Here is an 18,826-nt window from a genome sequence, read left to right as displayed (position 1 = left end):
TCGGTTGATTCTGAAGAAATTATATATAGTGAGTTCAGAAGTCTCTTTGTGATAAGCAGGAACTTACGGTAAATAAGAATTTCAAGGTCATGACCATAGCTAAAAATTAAGCTGGGTTCATGCACAGTCTCTTAAAATCAATGCAATGTGTCTGCAATACTAACCCGAAAGTTGCTTTAGTGACTTGTCTCGTCACTGTAACAAAATGCTGACAGAACCAATGTGAAGGGGAGGGGTTTCTTTGCTCCTGAGGACGCAGTCCATCACAGCGAGGCAGGCATGACAGCAAAAGTGGCTCCCTGTTCTTCATGGAACCCACCCTCACCCATATCGATCTAACCCCACTGCCCCTCCACCTCCGCTGCCCCACACCCTTCCCCAGCTGCCTCTTCCACTCTGCTTCTCCAGGGAACATCTACCCTGCACCATAGACGCTCACTCTGACTGTGAAGAAACCTTCTTCACAGCCATGACTATGGGTGCTGAGCAGGGATGGCAAAAACTTTCCACTGGACAAAAAAAAAAAAGCACTTGGTAATAAACATAGAAACATAAACTCAAACTACAATAAAGTACCACTACACACCCACTAAAATGGCCATAATTAAGAAAACGGAAAATAGGGCCAGATATGGTGGCACACACCTTTAACCCAGAACACCAGCATTTGGGAGGCAGAGGCCTCTGTGAATTCAAGACCAGCCTGATCTACATAATGAGGGCCAGGACAGTCATGGCTATGTAGAAAGACCCTGTCTCATAAAAGTGTAGAAGAAAAGAGAAAAGGAAATGCACGTGGTAGCACTAACTTGTGGGAACGTGGAGTAGTACAGACACTACGGGAAGAAGCTTAGCATTTCTTCTGAAAAGTTAAAAATGGGGCTACCAGAAGGTTTTACAAATCCTTATCCTAGACTCAGCACACAGGAGAAATGAAAGTATATGTTCACACAGGAAACTCACATCTATCCCTGATAGCATTATTCAGAGGCAAAGTGTATGAGCCACCCAAATGCCCGTGGTGTGATACATAGAATGTGATCTAAATAAAGAGCAGAATACTGTTTGACAACAGAAGGAGCATTGATGATCCTTAAAAACATATACTAAGTGGAAAATGCCAACACAAAGGCCAGATAATGTCAGATTCCTTTTATATGTTTTGTCTAGAAAAGGAAAAATTAGAGAGAACGAGTAGAATAGTAGTTATCAGAGGCTGGGGAGGTTGGACAATGATTGTTAAGGTATATTGGTGCTTTTTGAGCTACTGAAAGTATCTACTGAAAGTATTTCAAAGTTGACTGCAGTAATGATTACAAATATTTGCATAGACTCTAAAAGCTATGCCTTTCTAAGGCAGGCTGGAAGTTTCAGAGATGGAAGGAAGAGGGATGAATTCTCCCTGGAGAAAGGTGGGATGCAGTGCGCTCCCCAGACATCTGTGGAGGATCACATGAGGAAAAGTGTCAGACAGAGGAGGTGGCGTGGTTAGATCAGAACAGCCCGGGTGAGGGTGGGTTCCTTGAAGGACCTGGAAGGCCCCTGTGTGTCTTCAGAGGACAGCCAAAGAAGGCATTTAATCAGGGATGCTGGGCATTGAGGGCATGTCCTACCCTTTCGTATTCTTGGAGAAACTTGAGTGACCACTGAAATTCCTACTGATCCTACGACCACCACACTCCCTCTTCTTCCTCCTCTTTTTCCTCCTCCTCCTCTTCCCCTTCTCACATGAAACTTTTGAATTGTCTACTTTAAAAAAGAGCAGCAGAAACATTTGAGGAAGTAAATAGCCACATAGATGGATTTTATGTTAAATTGTGTTCATCTGTTTTTGAACAAAATTAAATTGTAAAGTTGTCTAATTGAAAATAAGTCTATGTGTATGGTAAGGAAATTCGGTTTTTATGAATTATAGTATCTCACATAAAATTATTTTGTTCACATTTACAAATTTTCCGGGAGAAACCATACTGTGTTATTTATTTGCTCGTGTAGTATTTTCTCACGTCCTCTCTCAGATATTTTATTGAGAAAGTTTATGTGGTCTAATAACTGCAATGAGCAAGTAAATTCGAATTCTTCCCTTAACCCCCCCCCCCAACAATGCATTAGGGCTATATTTTCAGGATCATTAAAGAAAAAGGTTTTGTGGTCTAAATGCTAAGCATTAATCATAGACACAGTAGAAATTCAAAAGATAATTGCCAGTCTTCTATTTCATACTAATTGTTCTCAGATTGCCAAGTGACTTATCATAAGAATTAAACTTACATGCCAAATTCTGATCTGTCCCTAGAAATATCTCCATGACAACAAAAAGCAACTCCTAATTCTTGCAAGCATTGCTTCAGGGGTGTTTTGAGGATTTTAGTGGTTACTCAATTATTTAGGATTCTGGCAATGAGAGAGAGGGAGGGATTAATGATAGAAAAAGCATTCTTGGCATTTCCATACAGTGGGTGTTCCTGCAGAGAAAAGACTAATGATGAACGGGAAAGGTATTTGCATGTGTGATAAGGTCTCTGCTCATCACTGCAAAGGCAAAGATTCACCCCTTCTTCTCGTGGCCTTCCCGCCTTCTCCTGCTGCAGACAGCACCCGGTCTAGTCCCTGAACTTTGCTGGCTAGGCTAGTTCAGTGTCATGTGAGCTATCAGTGCTACTCAAAACAGAGAAACCTTCTTAGGCACACTTGGCTCAGGCAGCCAAGGTTCCTGAAACAAGGAACAACAGGCAAGCTCGCTCTGTGAAGACTGTTCTAGGTTCAACTCCCCAGTGCTCTTTGGGAGTTCTGACTCAAAGCTTCAGATTGGTACTTACTCCTGGACTCCTAGAACCAAACAGTTGGGTTTTTAAGGAGGGGTCAAGCACACGGATTCTGGCATTAGGTAAAGCCTCTGGGAAACCTGACTCTTACACAGTCTAGCTAAATTCTCCCTTGAATTTTATTGAAAGCACAAAAACAGTACCTTATCATCCAGAATACTTGTGAAAGGCCACTCTGATCTCTTAAGAAGCATTTAGCATCGTGTCTGACGTGGTTACATACAATGACAGCGCCGTGTGTACAATGTCTCCAGCTGAAAAATCAGAGAGAGAAGGCAACAACAAATCCATCAACCCAAGCCCAGGAATGCAGAGAGCAGAGCATCTCTATGAAAAGAAAGGGAAGATGCATATAATCAGATATGTGATAAAGTCGAGATAACCATCTAGGAATTAAGAAGGGATTGCTTATTATAGACACAGGAATTTCTAAACAGAGCAAGGTTATATATAGAATTACCATACGGCTCTGCAACTTCAGTTCTGACATACCACGTGACAGCACTATGAAGAAAATGCAAGACATCTTTTAGAAAGGGTCCCGGGAGATGATCGTTGTGGTTGTATAGTAAAGTCTGAGGTGCACAGAGGAAACTGGGAAGAGAGGTGAAAAATGCAAATAGCCAAGAGTTGATCCATAGTCATCAAAGAAGTGAAAATCACAGAAGACCGAGTGTTAAGGAGCTGATGTTTGTGTTGGTTTTGGACTTGTGCATGTTAAGAGCAGATAAAAAAAAATAAAAACCTTTGTATTCAAAGAGGAAATAATGGGTTGAAGAACTATAGAGAATGGGAGGAGCTAAGCACCCAAGGGGTTTAAAATTGCAAAATTGAAGAGCTGAAATTCGGGTGACGTGGTCTAGTGGGTTGAGATCCTCAGCATCTGACAGGTGAGCAGCCCAGGGGTGCAGGTAAAGGACTGTAAGTTAAACTCCCCTTTGCTTTGCCCACAGAGGTCACAAATGTCTATTGAGTTCTAAATGTAGGAAATAACAGTAATTTCCATCCTGACCTCATGACCTTTGAGGTCATGATCACATGACCCTTGAGTCATCATTAAATTTCTGGGCAAATATAACTGCACAGTTTAATGGAGGTGTTTTCAATGTGTTGAGTGTTTGGAGTAGGACAAAAATGTCACGATGTTAAATTTTTATGGCTCAATGTGCATTTAGTTAGTTTTGCTATTAACAGTTCACCCCATGAGAACAAATTAAACACTTGGAAATCATCCCACATTGTTTCAGGCTACTTGGCCTTTTCATTGTGTTAAAGAAGAAAAAAATGGCCATTTTTCTTCAAAATAAGTGTATTTTGTATGTTTTTGAGTGCCAAGCCCGTAATCACTACTCTAATCTGCACTTCTGTTTTGTGAATTAAAAATTATGGTTGAGGGAGTATTTTTGTTGTTTGGTTGGTTGGTTGGCTTTTCATTCTAACTTCGGGGTGCCCATAGCTGTCCTAGGATTTCATATGACAAACCAGTACACTTTGAAAATGCAGCTTGTAAAAGTTTCTTGGAAATGTAGGGTAGTGTTAAAGTGAGATAGAGCCCAGTTCACACCAGCCTCCTCTCCCACACCCCCCTGCGCGCACATTGGCGACAAGAGTCTCTCTGAGCATGCGCAAGCCATCCTAAGAGCTGCGCTCAGCGAAGAGCCGTCCTGATACTATATCCCCTGCCGATCTGTCTCTGAACTTCCATTATCACTGGGGTCTGGAAACAGGAAGGAGGGAAATCGTATCGCTGGGGAATATTCCTAATGATAAATACCTAAAAGCGAGACTAGCACCGTTTTTCTGTACACATCATTCAGACATTGTTAAAGCCACCAGGCCTTATTTTTACAGACAGGACAAAATGTAGAAGTTTATTTGTAACAAAAGTAATCTCATATCACGAGACAGTTTTATTTAAAAAAAAAAATTCAATTCCAACAGCCAGGGTCTATTCTGACCTCATAAGATCAATAAATACAGCTTAAGAGCAACGAAACTGGAATCGGCCCCGGGTTTCCGGACTCCGTGCCTTCTGTTCTTAGCATGATGTCAAGGGAAACTGCCCCATGGGGAAGGTTGAAAGGACAGATTAGAGAACAATCCATTGGTGATGTAGCCTATGTGGTGGCTTCCTTCTGGGGAGAGTTTCGTTTCTTTCAGCTGCCCGCACACTTGTGGGGATTGATTTGAAAGTCCTGGCTGATTGTTTGCAAGATCTTTCCCTAGAAACTGCTGAGAGCATGGGCAAAACATGAGAAATCAGAAGAATTGGCTTCAAGAAGAATTGGTGAAAAGACGTGGTATTGATTTCTAACGGGGAACCGCGGGTCTTTAGTTGGAACACTAATGCACTTAGCTGTTCTATGTTTAAAGTTAGTTCCTTGGAATGAGTGTGCTTTCTTTTCTCAGGTTGTGCTTTCTCGGACCGTACCTGCCACCCCTCACGTGAACTTCCTCCTGGATTCCCAGCCTGTGTCTCCAGAAGTTATTGTTGTACAGCCATCAGACCAAAATGGCTACACACTGGTTGTCACAGGGAAGAAGGTAAGGTCTGTTTCCATTGGAATTTCCATGGGTTTGGTTCTTTTTAAATAGATACTGTGTGCTGTTGTTTTAATAACCTCTCTCTCAGTCTTAGATTCATATCTCCTCAGTCTAGTTCTTTCTTGAGCCTTCCAGAGACTGCCTGAAGTAGAGTTATCTATTCTCCAAGGGAGGTGAGGCCTGAGGGCATCTTCTTTAGAGTGTGCTCTTCTTCAGTCCTATTTATCAGTGACAAAAAAAAAAAAAAACACAACTCACAGAATGCAAATTATAGTCCTAACCCAAGAGCAGGCAGATAAATTCTGGCGACACACAGGAATTTAACTCCAGCCAGAAATCCCTGTTCTCTAAGAGAGAGATGTGTGCCTTGATACCAGAATGGTGTGTGACCGTGCTTAGAACTTTCCAGGGTTTCAAATGCTTCCCCTGCAGCTTCAATTGGTCTCTCGTTATTTTAAAATCATCTCAAACAGAGCCTCGTCTCTAAACGCTGTAGAATGTTTAGCGTTATAGAACAGTGCTCATGGACTAGACAGTAATGATGTTTCTTGAAGTTGTGTTTGGGTTGTTAGTGAGTTAGTTCAGGCTACGCTGTCAAGATCCTGGAACTCATAGCCCTGTCTCGGCCTTCCAAGCAACAAGTATCTCAGGTGCACAGCATATCCAGCAAACAGCCTTAACCTTTTATCAAGTATGTGCCAATAGTAAAAGGAGGAGTTTGAATTTTTAGATCACTTAAAACCATTGTTGTGGGGTTTTCACATAGATGCTATCCTAATTAGATGCTATCAGGTGATATTTTTGCCTTTCTCCTTTTTTGTGTGTTTTTTGTTTGTTTGTTTGTTTTGGTTTTTCGAAATAGGGTTTCTTTGTAACTTTGGAGCCTGTCTTGTATCTTGCTCTGTAGAACAGGCTGGCCTTGAACTCACAGAGATCTGCCTACCTCTGCCTCCTGAGTACTGCGATTAAAGGTGTGCCCCACCACCGCCCGGCTTTTTTTTTTCTTTTCTGCGTGAGGGTGTCCTTCCCTGGAACTGGAGTTAGACAGCTGTGTGCTGCCATGTGGGTGCTGGGAATTGAACCAGGGTCCTCTGGAAGAGCAACCAGAGCTCTTAACCACTGAACCATCTCTCCAGCCCTCAGGTGATATTTATATGAAACTTTTACACACGCAGCTCTTACTTGAGCAAACTGAAACCCTTCTAGAAACTCCTTCTGTTCCTTTTCTTTGCAGATCTCCAAGATCCCCCTGAATGGCCTGGGCTGTGGACATTTCCAGTCTTGCAGTCAGTGTCTCTCCGCCCCTTCCTTTGTTCAGTGTGGCTGGTGCCACGATCAATGTGTGCGTTCTGATGAATGCCCCAGCGGCACCTGGACTCAAGAGGTCTGTCTGCCTGCAGTTTATAAGGTAGGAACATCTGTCAGCTCTCATGAAGATTTTCATGAGAATTGGTAAACACAAATTCCAAAAAACAAAAAAGAATGCAAAAATCAATGTATTCGTTAAAGTGAGGGGTCACCAGCCCTCTCTATCTTAGCTTTGTCCCTAAGGTGGAGTTGGGACACCCCCTCACTCTGCATCTGAAGTGCTCCCGAGGTCCTCTCTAGGGTGGCTGCTCTCCCTTAGGTCCATGTGTGATGCACAGCGGGGTGAGAGTGAGCAGCACTGCTCCCCAGTTCAGATCTGTTCCCTCCTGAATCACCCACACTCATTCTTCATTGCCTGCTCTAGGCCAGGTGCCCAAGCAGAAGCCTCCAACTCCCCAGAGAGAGGTCTTAGGTCCGTGGCATACGTGGGGGCCCCTGAGTTGAGCCACGCAGACTGACGATCCTTACACACAGAGGTCAGTTCCCTTTCCACCTGTGGGTGGCTTAAATCTTGTCTCAATGTACTTGAACGAGAAATGATGACTCTAGGAATAGCGGTACTGACATCCGCACTTCTATAAGCCATCTCATTCTTTTAATTCACTTTGAAAATACTTCCTGATCGTGTGCTGGGACATATAGTTCAAAAGGAGACAAGTGCACCCTGCTCTTGGAGATCTTAGTTCCTGGCAAGGACAGCAGGCTTGGTGCTGCAGCTGTTGCAGTACAGTGCCTTGCAGCATTGGCACTGCATAGCTAAGTGTTGTTTTATTTCCATAAGGATTGGTTTGAAAATCAGAGCTAGTTTTTTTTTTTTTTTGTTTTGTTTTTTTTTGCCTCTTGGCCTATGTATATTTTGCTTGAAAATATTTTCTCAGCAAAGACCCAGTATTGGCTTTTTCTGTCTGCATGTAGACCAGTTGGACTTTAGTAAAAGCCTCTTGTGAAAGATTCAAGTTAAAGCGCTGGGTCACCTGGTTTGCTCCAAGTAAACAAAGTAGCGGAGTGGAAACCCTGCCGGAGTGCATGGCTGTTTCCATTTAGCTACGGTTTGGAGTGAGATTTGCAGTGGTTAGCTGGCTTTTCAATAAAACCGTTTTATGCTAGGTGCGATACAATTATCAATTCTTGACCAGCCAGAGGATGCACTGAAAGCAGGGAATAGCAACTCTGAATCCTTGCTGTGTCCTTCAGTCTTCTTTAAACACTCACATGAAACTGTATACTTTTCCAAACAGGCTTGGGAGTTTCTTCACAGTCTATGACAACTTGAATGTGTGTGTGTGTGTCTGTGTGTCTGTGTGTGTCTGTGTGTGTCATATGTGTGTATATGTGTGATATGTCTGTGGTATGTGTGATGTTTTGAGCATGCGTGCACGTGTGTGTGATGTGTGTGTATGTGTGTGTCTGTGTGTGTATATGTGTGATATATCTGTGGTATGTGTGTGTGGTATGTGTGATGTGTGTGTGCACGTGTGTGTGTGTGCACGTGTGTGTGTGTCAGTCAAGTCCCAACAGCTTTTCAAAACTATCTGCATTAGTATTTAAGAAGGCAGACTGATAACCTGACCAGGAAAAACATTCTTTCTTGACCATTGTGCTTCTCGTTACTAACCATGAAAGGCTTGTTTTTTTTAAAAAAAAAAAAGCCGAAAACAGAGTAAATAGCTTAGAGCTTTCTAGAACCATGTAGTCTCTCATACAAACCTTCCTCCTCCCTCTTATTTTGGAAGTCCAGTGCTCTACAGTTGATTTTTTTGGAACTTTTTATCGATTCTTTGTGGATTTTACATTATTCACCCTGATCCCAGTCCTCTCCCTGTCCCCTTGTTTCTGCCCTCTGCCCTTGCAACCCAACCCCCAAAACAAAACTTAGAAGTAAAAGCAAAGTAAATGTAGAAGCTTGCAGAGTATCGTGCACACGCTGATGAGGCCTGGGCCGTACAGTAAGAGGAAAGCAGCACAGCTGAGTCTATAAATCCCCCCAGCCCAGCCCACCCTGCCCCCACCCATCGCCGTTAGAAAGATTTCATGCTGTACTAGACCGTGACATTTGATGTTCTTGCTGCAAAAAACAAGACAGATTGTCCCTTTGCTTTGCTGCCCTCAACTCTATATGCACAAATCCAGCTGATGTATAGAATTTCACATTCTGATACATATACATCAACCTGCTTCTAAAGGTACACAGTGTTCAATGGCTGAGAGTCTTTGTACTCTTAGATATGAGTGATCTCAGGATTATAACCCCAATCCATTGTTTCAAATGTGCCATCTGATCTTTGAGAGCAAAGAGGAATGTTCAGAAAATGAGGGGCATTTTCCCAATACATCCTGAGGGTATTGGGTGGGGAAGGGGGTTGTCATGCCTTATGGGACTGAAGATGATCTCTGAGACACAACAGAACTATATCAATGATCAGAGTCACAGATACGGAGCAACAGCAGACCAGGCAGCAGTGTGTTGCCATCGGCATATCTGTGGCTTTGTTTTTCCTGCTAAACCAGAAAGTGTTTTCAGTAGTAAAACTTAATCTCCATTTTTTGAATGCTTTCTCATATTTTATCTTAGTGGAGTGCACTAACAATCCGAAAGTCTTGTTGGAAAGCTCTCAGCAGTGATGGGATCTTTCACCTGTGAAAACCAGGCAGGTGGGAGTTCTGGCTTCTGGGGCTCTCTGCAAGACACTCCTTTCCTGCCCGGAGAGTTTCTCTGCACTTCAGGATAACTCAGAGTTTGCCAGCCCATTGTTGGGGCTGTGCAAGGGTGTGTGGTCTACGACAACTTCCTTCCTTTTCCGCTGGAAGAGCGGCAGTTCCTCCATAAGCCGCTGGGACCGTGTTCGGCTCAGGGAATGCTAACACAGAGCCGTCCTCTCGGACGGGACTTCTTGTCACTGTTGTCTCTGTACAGTGCTGCTGCTGAACAACTCTTTGCTTTTTCTCAATGAGGGCCAAGTCTCTGCCTCTTCGTAGGGAGCGATGGTGTGTGCTGAGTGACACGCTTCAGTTTGGACGTGGAGCAGGGCAAGGGCTGAAGGCAGAAGGAGCTTGAGCTACTGTGTTGGATGGGGAAAACCTCGTTAGAAGGAGCAGCGGCCGTGTGGCAGTCTTGACCTGAAAAGGGTCCTGGGTGCCAATGCTTCTCGTCTGCTGGATTTCTAATATCATAATAAACAGATTTTCCCCCCAGCAGTTCTCATTGGGTTAGACAGAGATGAGGTGAATTTTCAAGAAAGACACAGCTATGTAATGGATTTTTATGGCAAAAAAAAATGGCGAACATAAAAGCATTAAGCTAAAGCCGGGCGATGGTGGCGCACAGCTTTATTCCTCGCACTCGGGAGGCAGAGGCAGGCGGATCTCTGTGAGTTCGAGGCCAGCCTGGTCTACAGAGCTAGTTCCAGGACAGGTTCCAAACCTACAGAGAAACCCTGTCTCGAAAAACCAAAAAAAAAAAAAAAAAAAAAAAAGCATTAAGCTAAGACTTTAGGAGGGTTTTGTAACAAGGGTGAGTTAAGACATTGGTTTGTAATTATTTACTGAGGGGGGATGCGAATGTTTGCAAATTTGAGTTCTTCTGTGTGTTCTTCCTAACTGTAAGCTGGTGCCGGACAGGCTTTGGTGCAGGCCTAGGCGGGGTCGGAGTCTCTCCTCTTCACCCTCCATTTTCCCACCATTGTACTTCACAGCACAATTTACAATGTGTCCCCCCAAAAGAGCATTTCCTTTCTCAATTGTCACACAGCTCCCCACGAGAAGCTTATTTTTAACTTGGAAGTGTGTTTTGCCTAAATAGTTTTAGTCTAGGAACTGTTGTCTTCCAGACGGCATAGAAGCCTCATGTTGTGGTTTATCATGGCTGCCACCGTATTTTCAGTGCCTCCAGAATGCACTTTTAACACACCAAAGGTGAGCCTCCTATTCACTGAACATCGCATATGAGGAAAAATATCTTTAAAATGAGGTAAAATAATGTCAAAGAGAATTAGAAAGATTGCTACAATTCTGATTTGTGGATCTCTTAGTTTTGATTTTATCCCCAATGGAAATGTGTTGTTTGTATTAAATATTACATAATTTTATGTATGTTATGTATCAAATACACATTTAAAAGCTACCGAAAATCTTATGTAAGAAATACAAATGGGTACGTATAAAGCAGATCCAGGGAGCTGGAGAGATGCCTACCAGAGGACCTGAGCTTACTTCCCAGCACCCATGTTTGGTGACTCCCAACCAGCTGTAATTCCTGGACTAGGCGATCAAATGTCCTCTTCTGACCTTCATAGTCAATGTGCTCACAGGCACAAACTCACACACAGAAACATATGCACATAAATTTCTCAAAATAAAATAATTATTAAAATATAATACATAGTTTTGTTCGTTTCCACAATATAAAAAAATCACATTATGCTGTATTTTCCTTTTAAGTTCTACTTTATCCTTGTAGGTCTTCCCCACTAGCGCACCCCTTGAAGGAGGAACAATGCTGACCATATGTGGCTGGGACTTTGGATTCAAGAAGAATAATAAATTTGATTTAAAGAAAACCAAAGTTCTGCTTGGCAATGAGAGCTGTACCTTGGCCCTAACTGAGAGCACAGCAAATACGTAAGGAACGCAGGGGCTTTGCTGGGCCGGGCTTGGAAGACAGGCGTGGGCTTCTAATTACAGTTTCTAAAAAAGAAAAAATGCTCGACGTGATCATCATGAATTAATAAGGGTCTTGACCGGTCTCTGCATTGGAGAGACTCGGGGAAAGAAAAGGGTGACGTGGCCTCGGTAAAGAAAAGATGGATTCAGTAGCCACTGGTTGTTGTTTGGCTTGTTTGCTTGATTTAATTTTATGCACAGTTGGAGTTTAAAACTTGTATTTTCACTGGTTTTGTGTGGTGACGAAAGTCTATGCCTACTGTCGCCCACGGAGCATCGCGTGTGGAAGTCAGGAGACGGCTCGAGGAATTTGGTCACCTCCTTCTATTGTAGTTCCCAGGGCTAAGGTTGTATGGTAAGGTCAGGCCACGAGGCTGACCTTATCTACTGAAATGCCCTACTAGCCGGGATTCCAGGAGCTTTGAAACTACTAAAATGAAAGCTCTGCAGAAACTATCTGCATCACTTGAAATAGTGACCTGCCTCTTCAGACTCCAAAGCCTCCTGTGGACATCAGTAAAGAGTGGCATCTGTTCTCTTATCACGAGCTGCCAGCTGTTCCTCGCAGCTAGGGTGACGCCATCCATCATACTTTTGAGACTCTTTCTTGGTGAACTTAAATTTATATTCAGGTAATAGTCATTGGCACTCTGTCATCCGGGCATCTCCCTAAACACTGAGAGGTGTCAGTTCCATTCTTACCTAAAGCACAGAAAGCTGGGATACAGCCTAGCCAAACTAAGGGATCAGAGCCGATAGACTGGCAAGGTCAGCACTCTGATCAAGGCCTATGTTTGTTCTGCTCTGTCTATTCTAAGTATCCCTCCTCCAGTCTCTAAATTCTACAGTGAGTGGGTAATGCGGGAATTACTTGTTACATTGTAGTAGCAACAACTGAAGTATTAACAGTTGAATCTTTCTGGTTGAACCTGTTCAGGAGAGTGAATGTATCTAATAGATTTCATTCCAGTGTCATAAAAGACCTTAACATATACATTTTAATGAAACTAAAACCAATTAATGTCAAGCTTGCTAGCCCGAAGACAAAAGCAAATTCACCCTAGAAACATCCTTTTTTCTCAAAAACTCATTATTGCAAGATGAATTAAGATCTATAAAGAAGAAACACAATGCATTCTTTTTTAGGAGTTGCTTAGTGAAACAAATTATATTCAGCTTTATATTATATGTATTATATATTAAACTATATAAGATTACTGATGAAGAATTGGCTCTGTTGGCTTCTAAAGAGATGTTGCAGTTGTCAAAGTGCTTGCCAGGCAAGTACAAGGACCCAGATTCAAAACACAGTACCCAATAAAAGACTGGGCATGATGGTGCTCACTGGTAATCCAGAGGCAGTGACAGGAAGATCTCTGGGGCTTGCTGGCCAGCCAGTCTAGCTTAATTGGGGATGGCCCAGTCCCTGTGAGAGAGCCCATCTCAAAACCAGGTAGGTGGCCTCTAAGATATAACACTCAAGGTTAACCTCTGACTTCCACATGAATACTTATGCTTCCAACATGGCACAGTAATATTAATAATTCTATGGAAAAACTGCCATAGTTTTGTTCCTCTCTGTGATTTAAATAGACTTGTCACACACAACTACAGTCACAGAAATATAGCTGCTGGCATAAGTTGATGGAGAGAGTTGGCTTGTTCATCGATGGCACAGTGCTTCATATGCTGTTGAGATGGCAATCATTAGCTCACATGTGCCAACCATGTAGTTTTACAATCTTAGATTATCGTGCACTTCTTAGCTGGTGAAGTCTGCCATGGTGAGGTCTGAAGTTTCCTATTACGGTTTATATAAAGTTTGGCGTGATCACTCAAAAAATAGAATTATGTGATTTTTGACCTAATGATTCCATGAAACCGAGCTGGCCGTTTGCGGTCATGAGCTCACAATCACAACCAGCAGCCAAACCAGAAAATCAGAAAATGCATGTGCATTTGAAACATATTAAGTCTTGCTTTTTTTTTCCTTAGGTTGAAGTGCACAGTTGGTCCTGCGATGAGTGAGCACTTCAATGTGTCTGTAATCATCTCCAACAGTCGAGGGGCAACACAATACAGCACGTTTTCCTATGTAGTAAGTCCAGGCATTACTTTGTTCATGACCGAGGACGTTTGATCTTTATTTCATCTACTTAAATGATGGAATTTACCAGCTACATTTTTGTTTTGCTCCCTACTCAGGATCCTGTAATAACAAGCATCTCTCCAAGTTTTGGTCCTAAGGCTGGAGGGACTTTGCTCACGTTAACTGGAAAGTATCTAAACAGCGGGAATTCTAGACACATTTCGATTGGTGGGAAAACATGTACTTTGAAAAGGTATTGGAGCTTTTTTGTCGTATTAATGTCTGTACCTGACGCATCACATCAAGCTTTCTTGTGTCTGTGCAAACAAAGCATAGTAAAGATGTTTATTTATGACTTCCTCTCCTGCTGACGGTTCCCTGCTTCCCACAGCCATTCGTCCCCTTTGCTGGTTTTTCTACCCTTCCTTTTTATTGCTTTATCCCCCTTCTGGGTTTTGTCTTGCTAGCCACTCTTTCGCTGCACTGAGTCTTATCCCAGCTACAGAGTGAACTTGAGGCTCTGGTTATTGGCATTACATCAAAATAAGCATTTCTATCAAGATTCAAGGCTAAAGAAGATGTGTGGGGGGAAGAAATGGGTGAGGTTAGATTTGGAAGGTGGTTATGTTTCTCGTCTTAGAGTTGAAGCAGCTAAGTTTGTTCCAGTACCAAATGTACTTTGAAGGTTGCCTGAACCGCCAATTGTTTGAAGTCACGGATGGCCTTTCAACAAGGGATCCAGTTGAACGTAAACAACCTACACAAGGAAGAGCTTTCCTCCTAGACCACCTCAGATATAATTTTGGATTATGTACATCACTAATAACTAATGTCTGTTTTTCTTCCCTCCTTTCTGTTCTTTTGTTTGTTTGATTCTGTTCAGTGTATCAGATAGTATTCTTGAATGCTACACCCCAGCCCAAACCATCTCCGCCGAGTTTCCCGTGAAATTGAAAATTGATTTAGCTAACCGAGAGACAAGCAGCTTCAGTTACCGGGAGGACCCCATGGTCTCTGAAATCTACCCGACCAAATCTTTCATTAGGTAAGTGAAAGCTGCCAATGGGGAGAAGAAGAGCGAGAACAGACGGGTGATTTGGCTGCGGAAACAACCAAGCAGCCTCATGCTTTTATCCCTCACTTAAATGCAGTGGTGTTTCTTTTGAAGGCACCTTTCCGATTCAGTGGGAAATTAAGTTTGGGATTCGGGGACAGCTTGACTTTATCGATGGCACCTCATGCCCAGAAACAGTCTTCCAATCCAGTTATACAAGAATGGTTCAAGCCAGTGCCGTAGTGTATACACACCTGTGTCATATAGTGCGTGTGTGCGTCTGTGTCTACTCTCGGCTGAGTGCAGTTCCTGACAGCAGAGCCACCTCTCCCTTGCCTCTCCTCACACGTTGGGATTCCTTTACACACACTTTCCCCCTGCACCACACTCTGTGTATCTTGTTGGACTGAGTTCAGCCATTCTCGTTTCTGCTCATTCTACTGTCGCACAACAATGATCGCGGACGTTTTCCTTTGTACCTTTCAGAGTGTAAAACCCATTTCTTTTCCACATTTAGTCAGGAAAAATGCAGACATTTCTACAGCTTACAAAATTTTCTCTAAAATGTTCTCACACTTCTAAGGAAGTGTTACCCTGAGCTCCCGTTCAACTCTGGCTAGCCCTCTAACATTATCGTTGAGCATAAAACCTTATTACTCATTATCATTGAGTATAAACCTCTAAGGACTTTGTGGAGAACCTCTGAATATTCCTGTTTTTTCTTCTATTTTGCCAGTGGTGGAAGCACAATAACAGGGATTGGAAAAAACCTGAACTCAGTCAGCATCCCAAAGCTGGTCATAAATGTGCGTGAAGTGGGAATGAACTACACCGTGGTAAGTCCTTGGAGTGGCTGCTCGGAGCCGTGCCTCCACCACCAGGCTTCCAGTGCACAGGCTTCGCTAGGAATCTTTGCAGCCGTGGTCAAATGGCACTTTTTATTCAACAATAGAATCTTGAGCTGACATTGCAATCACATTCATACATTCACATTTGCACATGAACACACACACACACACACACACACGAGCGCACTGTGCATGCGCACAAACTCATTTATATAGCAATGAAGAACTTCAGTTTGAGGCAGTAGCTTTTGAAATTGTTGGTACAAACACAAGCTTGTCACAAACCGGGTTTATCTGTGAAGCAGGAACCACAGTTGAGAGACCTCCTCCATCAGCTTGGCCTGCAGGCAAGTCGGGGGGGTGGGGTGGGGGGGCGTTGTCTTGATTACTCATTGATGCTGGAGGGGCCAGCCCAGTATGAGTGGTGCCCGCCCTCTATAGATGGTCCTAGGAAAGATAGGACCACCTACAGAGGGAGAATAAGTCCGTATGCAGAATTCTTCCACCGTCTTTCCTTCAGTTCCTGCTTCCATACCCCCTCCTTGAGTTCCTGTCCTGACTACCCTCAGATGGAATGTGATCCGAGGGTTGTAAGAGGAAACAAGCCTCTCCTCAAGTTGGTTTTGGTTCATGGAGCTGTGAAAGGCTCCCCACAATGGAAACCTAACACAGCTTTTGATACGTTTTTCAAGTGAAAGATGTGACATTAGACATTTTTAAGAGTGAGAAGTGCAAATACTCTGCTTTAGTCATTCTAATATGTTATTTTCGTTAAATACATACTACATGATGCCAATAAGCAAAATAAGTTTATATCATACACAGAATTATACATAGAAAAGCATTACATGTACACATATATTACAGATCTATGTATTTCTTGTAACATATATAATCAAAGACATGATTTAGACTACTGAAGTTAGGAAATTTTAAATTATTATACACCTCTTGATAAAAAAATAGATAAATAAAATCACAACATCTGCCCCACCACTCTGCGTTTCAGGCTAACCTATTTCCTTGCATCTCTGTTCCACTGCCTTTGTCTCTATGGCACCCACAGCGTGCTAATAAAGTACTTTTATCAAGTAACAAGAAAGCATTAAAATATATTAATCCTAGGTGTTGGTGGTGTTTTTCACTTCTCTACATCTCCTTTTATTTGTAAAGCCAACCATAATTTAATTAAAGGTGATGGATCCATTTCAGTAGGTCACATAAGGCCTGCCATGGTGGTATGTGTCTATAATCACAGCATCCTGAAGATAGATCCAGGAGGACCGGAAGCCTAAGGTTGGCCTCAGCCGTATAGCAAGTTCAAGACCAGACTAGGGCTAAATAAAACCTGTTTCAAAAAGAAAAACAAGCAAACAAAAAGAAACAGCCGTAGCTTTAATATAGACCTCAGAAAGGTCGATATTTTGTTGCAGTTTTTCTGCGATGAAATGTCACACTCTCGCTGGACATATGCACTCTACTTGGAGAAAAGGCTCCATCAATTAGGCAAGTGATAGATTGAATTATAGCCCTTTCTTTGAAATTTCTCCATCCAATATTTCTTAAAAACTAAAGCTACTCTGTTCCTTAATTACGAAAAGCAATTTGGGACTAAAAATAGCAAGCTAAGTCACCAAACAATAAGATCATCCCAAAGGAGATTTCCCTTGACCCTCTCAATCACTCCACACTGCCTCACCTCTAACGTGTGTTATTAGATTCTTATCATATTTCCTAGAGATGGTACTCCAGGGAGTCACAGCATGAAGTGAAGGACCTGGAAGCCGATCCCCACACATGGCCACAAACAACATTAGAATACCACTGATATTAATTTAGGAGACATCCATTCTCCACAGCCAAGATACAATTTTACTTTAACCAAATAAAAATAACAGTTACCCCCTTTGGTGTTGGCATGTGACTTTTAAAAGTTGGCTCTGATCAATGATTCATTTACTGAAGAGCAAGCCTCCATTATTAAAATAATGGGGGAGATTGCTTTCATCTCCTTACCCAAAGATGATCCACAGAACAATTCTGAGCTTCGGCTATTTATTTATAATTAAATGTTTGCTTGAAACCCTCCAGGTGTCTGCTACGATAGGCATACCACCAAGGAAGACTCAGACATACAAGTCTTATATGTCTTATATGTGGAAATAATACAAACTACTATTGTTTAAGTCAGAAACACAGCGTACAATAGCTCTGCATGTTAGTACTGGATTGTAGTGAACTATCTAAGGGATGTTCTACTGTTTGCTCTTTCATGATCCCTTCCTTTATGGTCATTTCTAAACAGTGCCTTATGGAGAGGTGTATGCTCCTTCTCAGTTCCCTGTGGCTTATAGAGTAGAAAGTTGACTATGATGAATTGAACTCATTTATTATTTAGCAAATAAAAACTTAATGGTGATGTCTGATGTAGATCTATATCTAGCCAGAATAATTTTTAACTCCAGAAAACTCACAGCATTAAAATATAGAAATAATTAATGTAACAAAAACGTAGATTAATTTGTTAATGCATGCTGTGTATTAGAATACTGCAGATTAATTTTTTTAGGTTCTTGTTATTATACAGAGAATTAATATGGTAGCAGTGAAATATTTCATTTCCATTTTATAAGATGATATGAATAAATAGCTCTTAAAACTATGGCATTTTATTTTATATAAAATTAGATAGTGCAATCTATTTTATTTATTTTTATCTCTCCGTCTTATCTGATTCCAACATAGAGTTTTAAATACTGAGTAAGTTTTAAATTATTAAGGAGAAAACATCACACAGCAAATTCTGTGCTTTTTATGTATATCCTGAGGTCTTTTGCTATTGTGGGCATAAGCAATTGTTTTATCTCCAACTCTACTTGTCAAAGAAAAGGAAATCTAAGGGATGTTGTTGCCTGTTTGTCTTTTCCTTGGGGGAGAAACACAACCCTTTGGCTTTAAATACGCCACTTTGTGTGACTGGCTTTCGTCTAAGTACAATCAGGAGGAAACTGCATTTTCCAAAATTCCATAAATCAGAATTTCAAAGAGGAAGATTGGACATGAGAGATGAAAGGGTATAAAATCATAGCAGCAGAGCCATTGTAACATGGACAGAATTATTTAGAGAGGCTCCAGAGTGACAAAGACGCAAGGCTCGGTGGTGATGATAGTGACCGCTGATGCCAATGGCCTTGGTTGCTGGCACTCCACCCCTCAGATGTGTGACCGGACTGAAGTATGTTTTCCTGAGCTCAGTGTCTTTACCTAAAAATGGCACAGCATGCCATCTCCCTGTAGGAATAGCAGGAACATCGCAGGAGACTGACTTTGTGGAGTGTTTTACCGGTTAACACACTAATGAGGGTCCATGAACATGGTCAGCTGTGATGTTAACCACGTGGAACTAGGCAGTGTACAAAGCCCTTTACCGTGAAGCTTC

The 18,826-nt window shown here is 42.2% G+C and overlaps 1 protein-coding gene across 1 annotated transcript in view; it reads left to right on the top strand.

Annotated features, from left to right (window-relative positions):
- Nucleotides 1-18,826, top strand: part of Met (MET proto-oncogene, receptor tyrosine kinase) — a 110,695-nt gene that overhangs the window by 55,015 nt on the left and 36,854 nt on the right. The window contains exons 4-10 of the mRNA XM_057768188.1: nt 5,235-5,369; nt 6,604-6,777; nt 11,194-11,354; nt 13,392-13,494; nt 13,602-13,738; nt 14,369-14,530; nt 15,276-15,375. Of these exons, the coding sequence (XP_057624171.1) occupies nt 5,235-5,369; nt 6,604-6,777; nt 11,194-11,354; nt 13,392-13,494; nt 13,602-13,738; nt 14,369-14,530; nt 15,276-15,375 (972 nt within the window). The remainder of the gene's footprint in view (nt 1-5,234; nt 5,370-6,603; nt 6,778-11,193; nt 11,355-13,391; nt 13,495-13,601; nt 13,739-14,368; nt 14,531-15,275; nt 15,376-18,826) is intronic.

Source organism: Chionomys nivalis, chromosome 1, assembly GCF_950005125.1.
Source record: "Chionomys nivalis chromosome 1, mChiNiv1.1, whole genome shotgun sequence".
NCBI lineage: Eukaryota > Metazoa > Chordata > Mammalia > Rodentia > Cricetidae > Chionomys > Chionomys nivalis.
The sequence above is the reverse complement of the archived record's forward strand: the minus strand, read 5'-3'. Positions and strand labels throughout refer to the sequence as shown.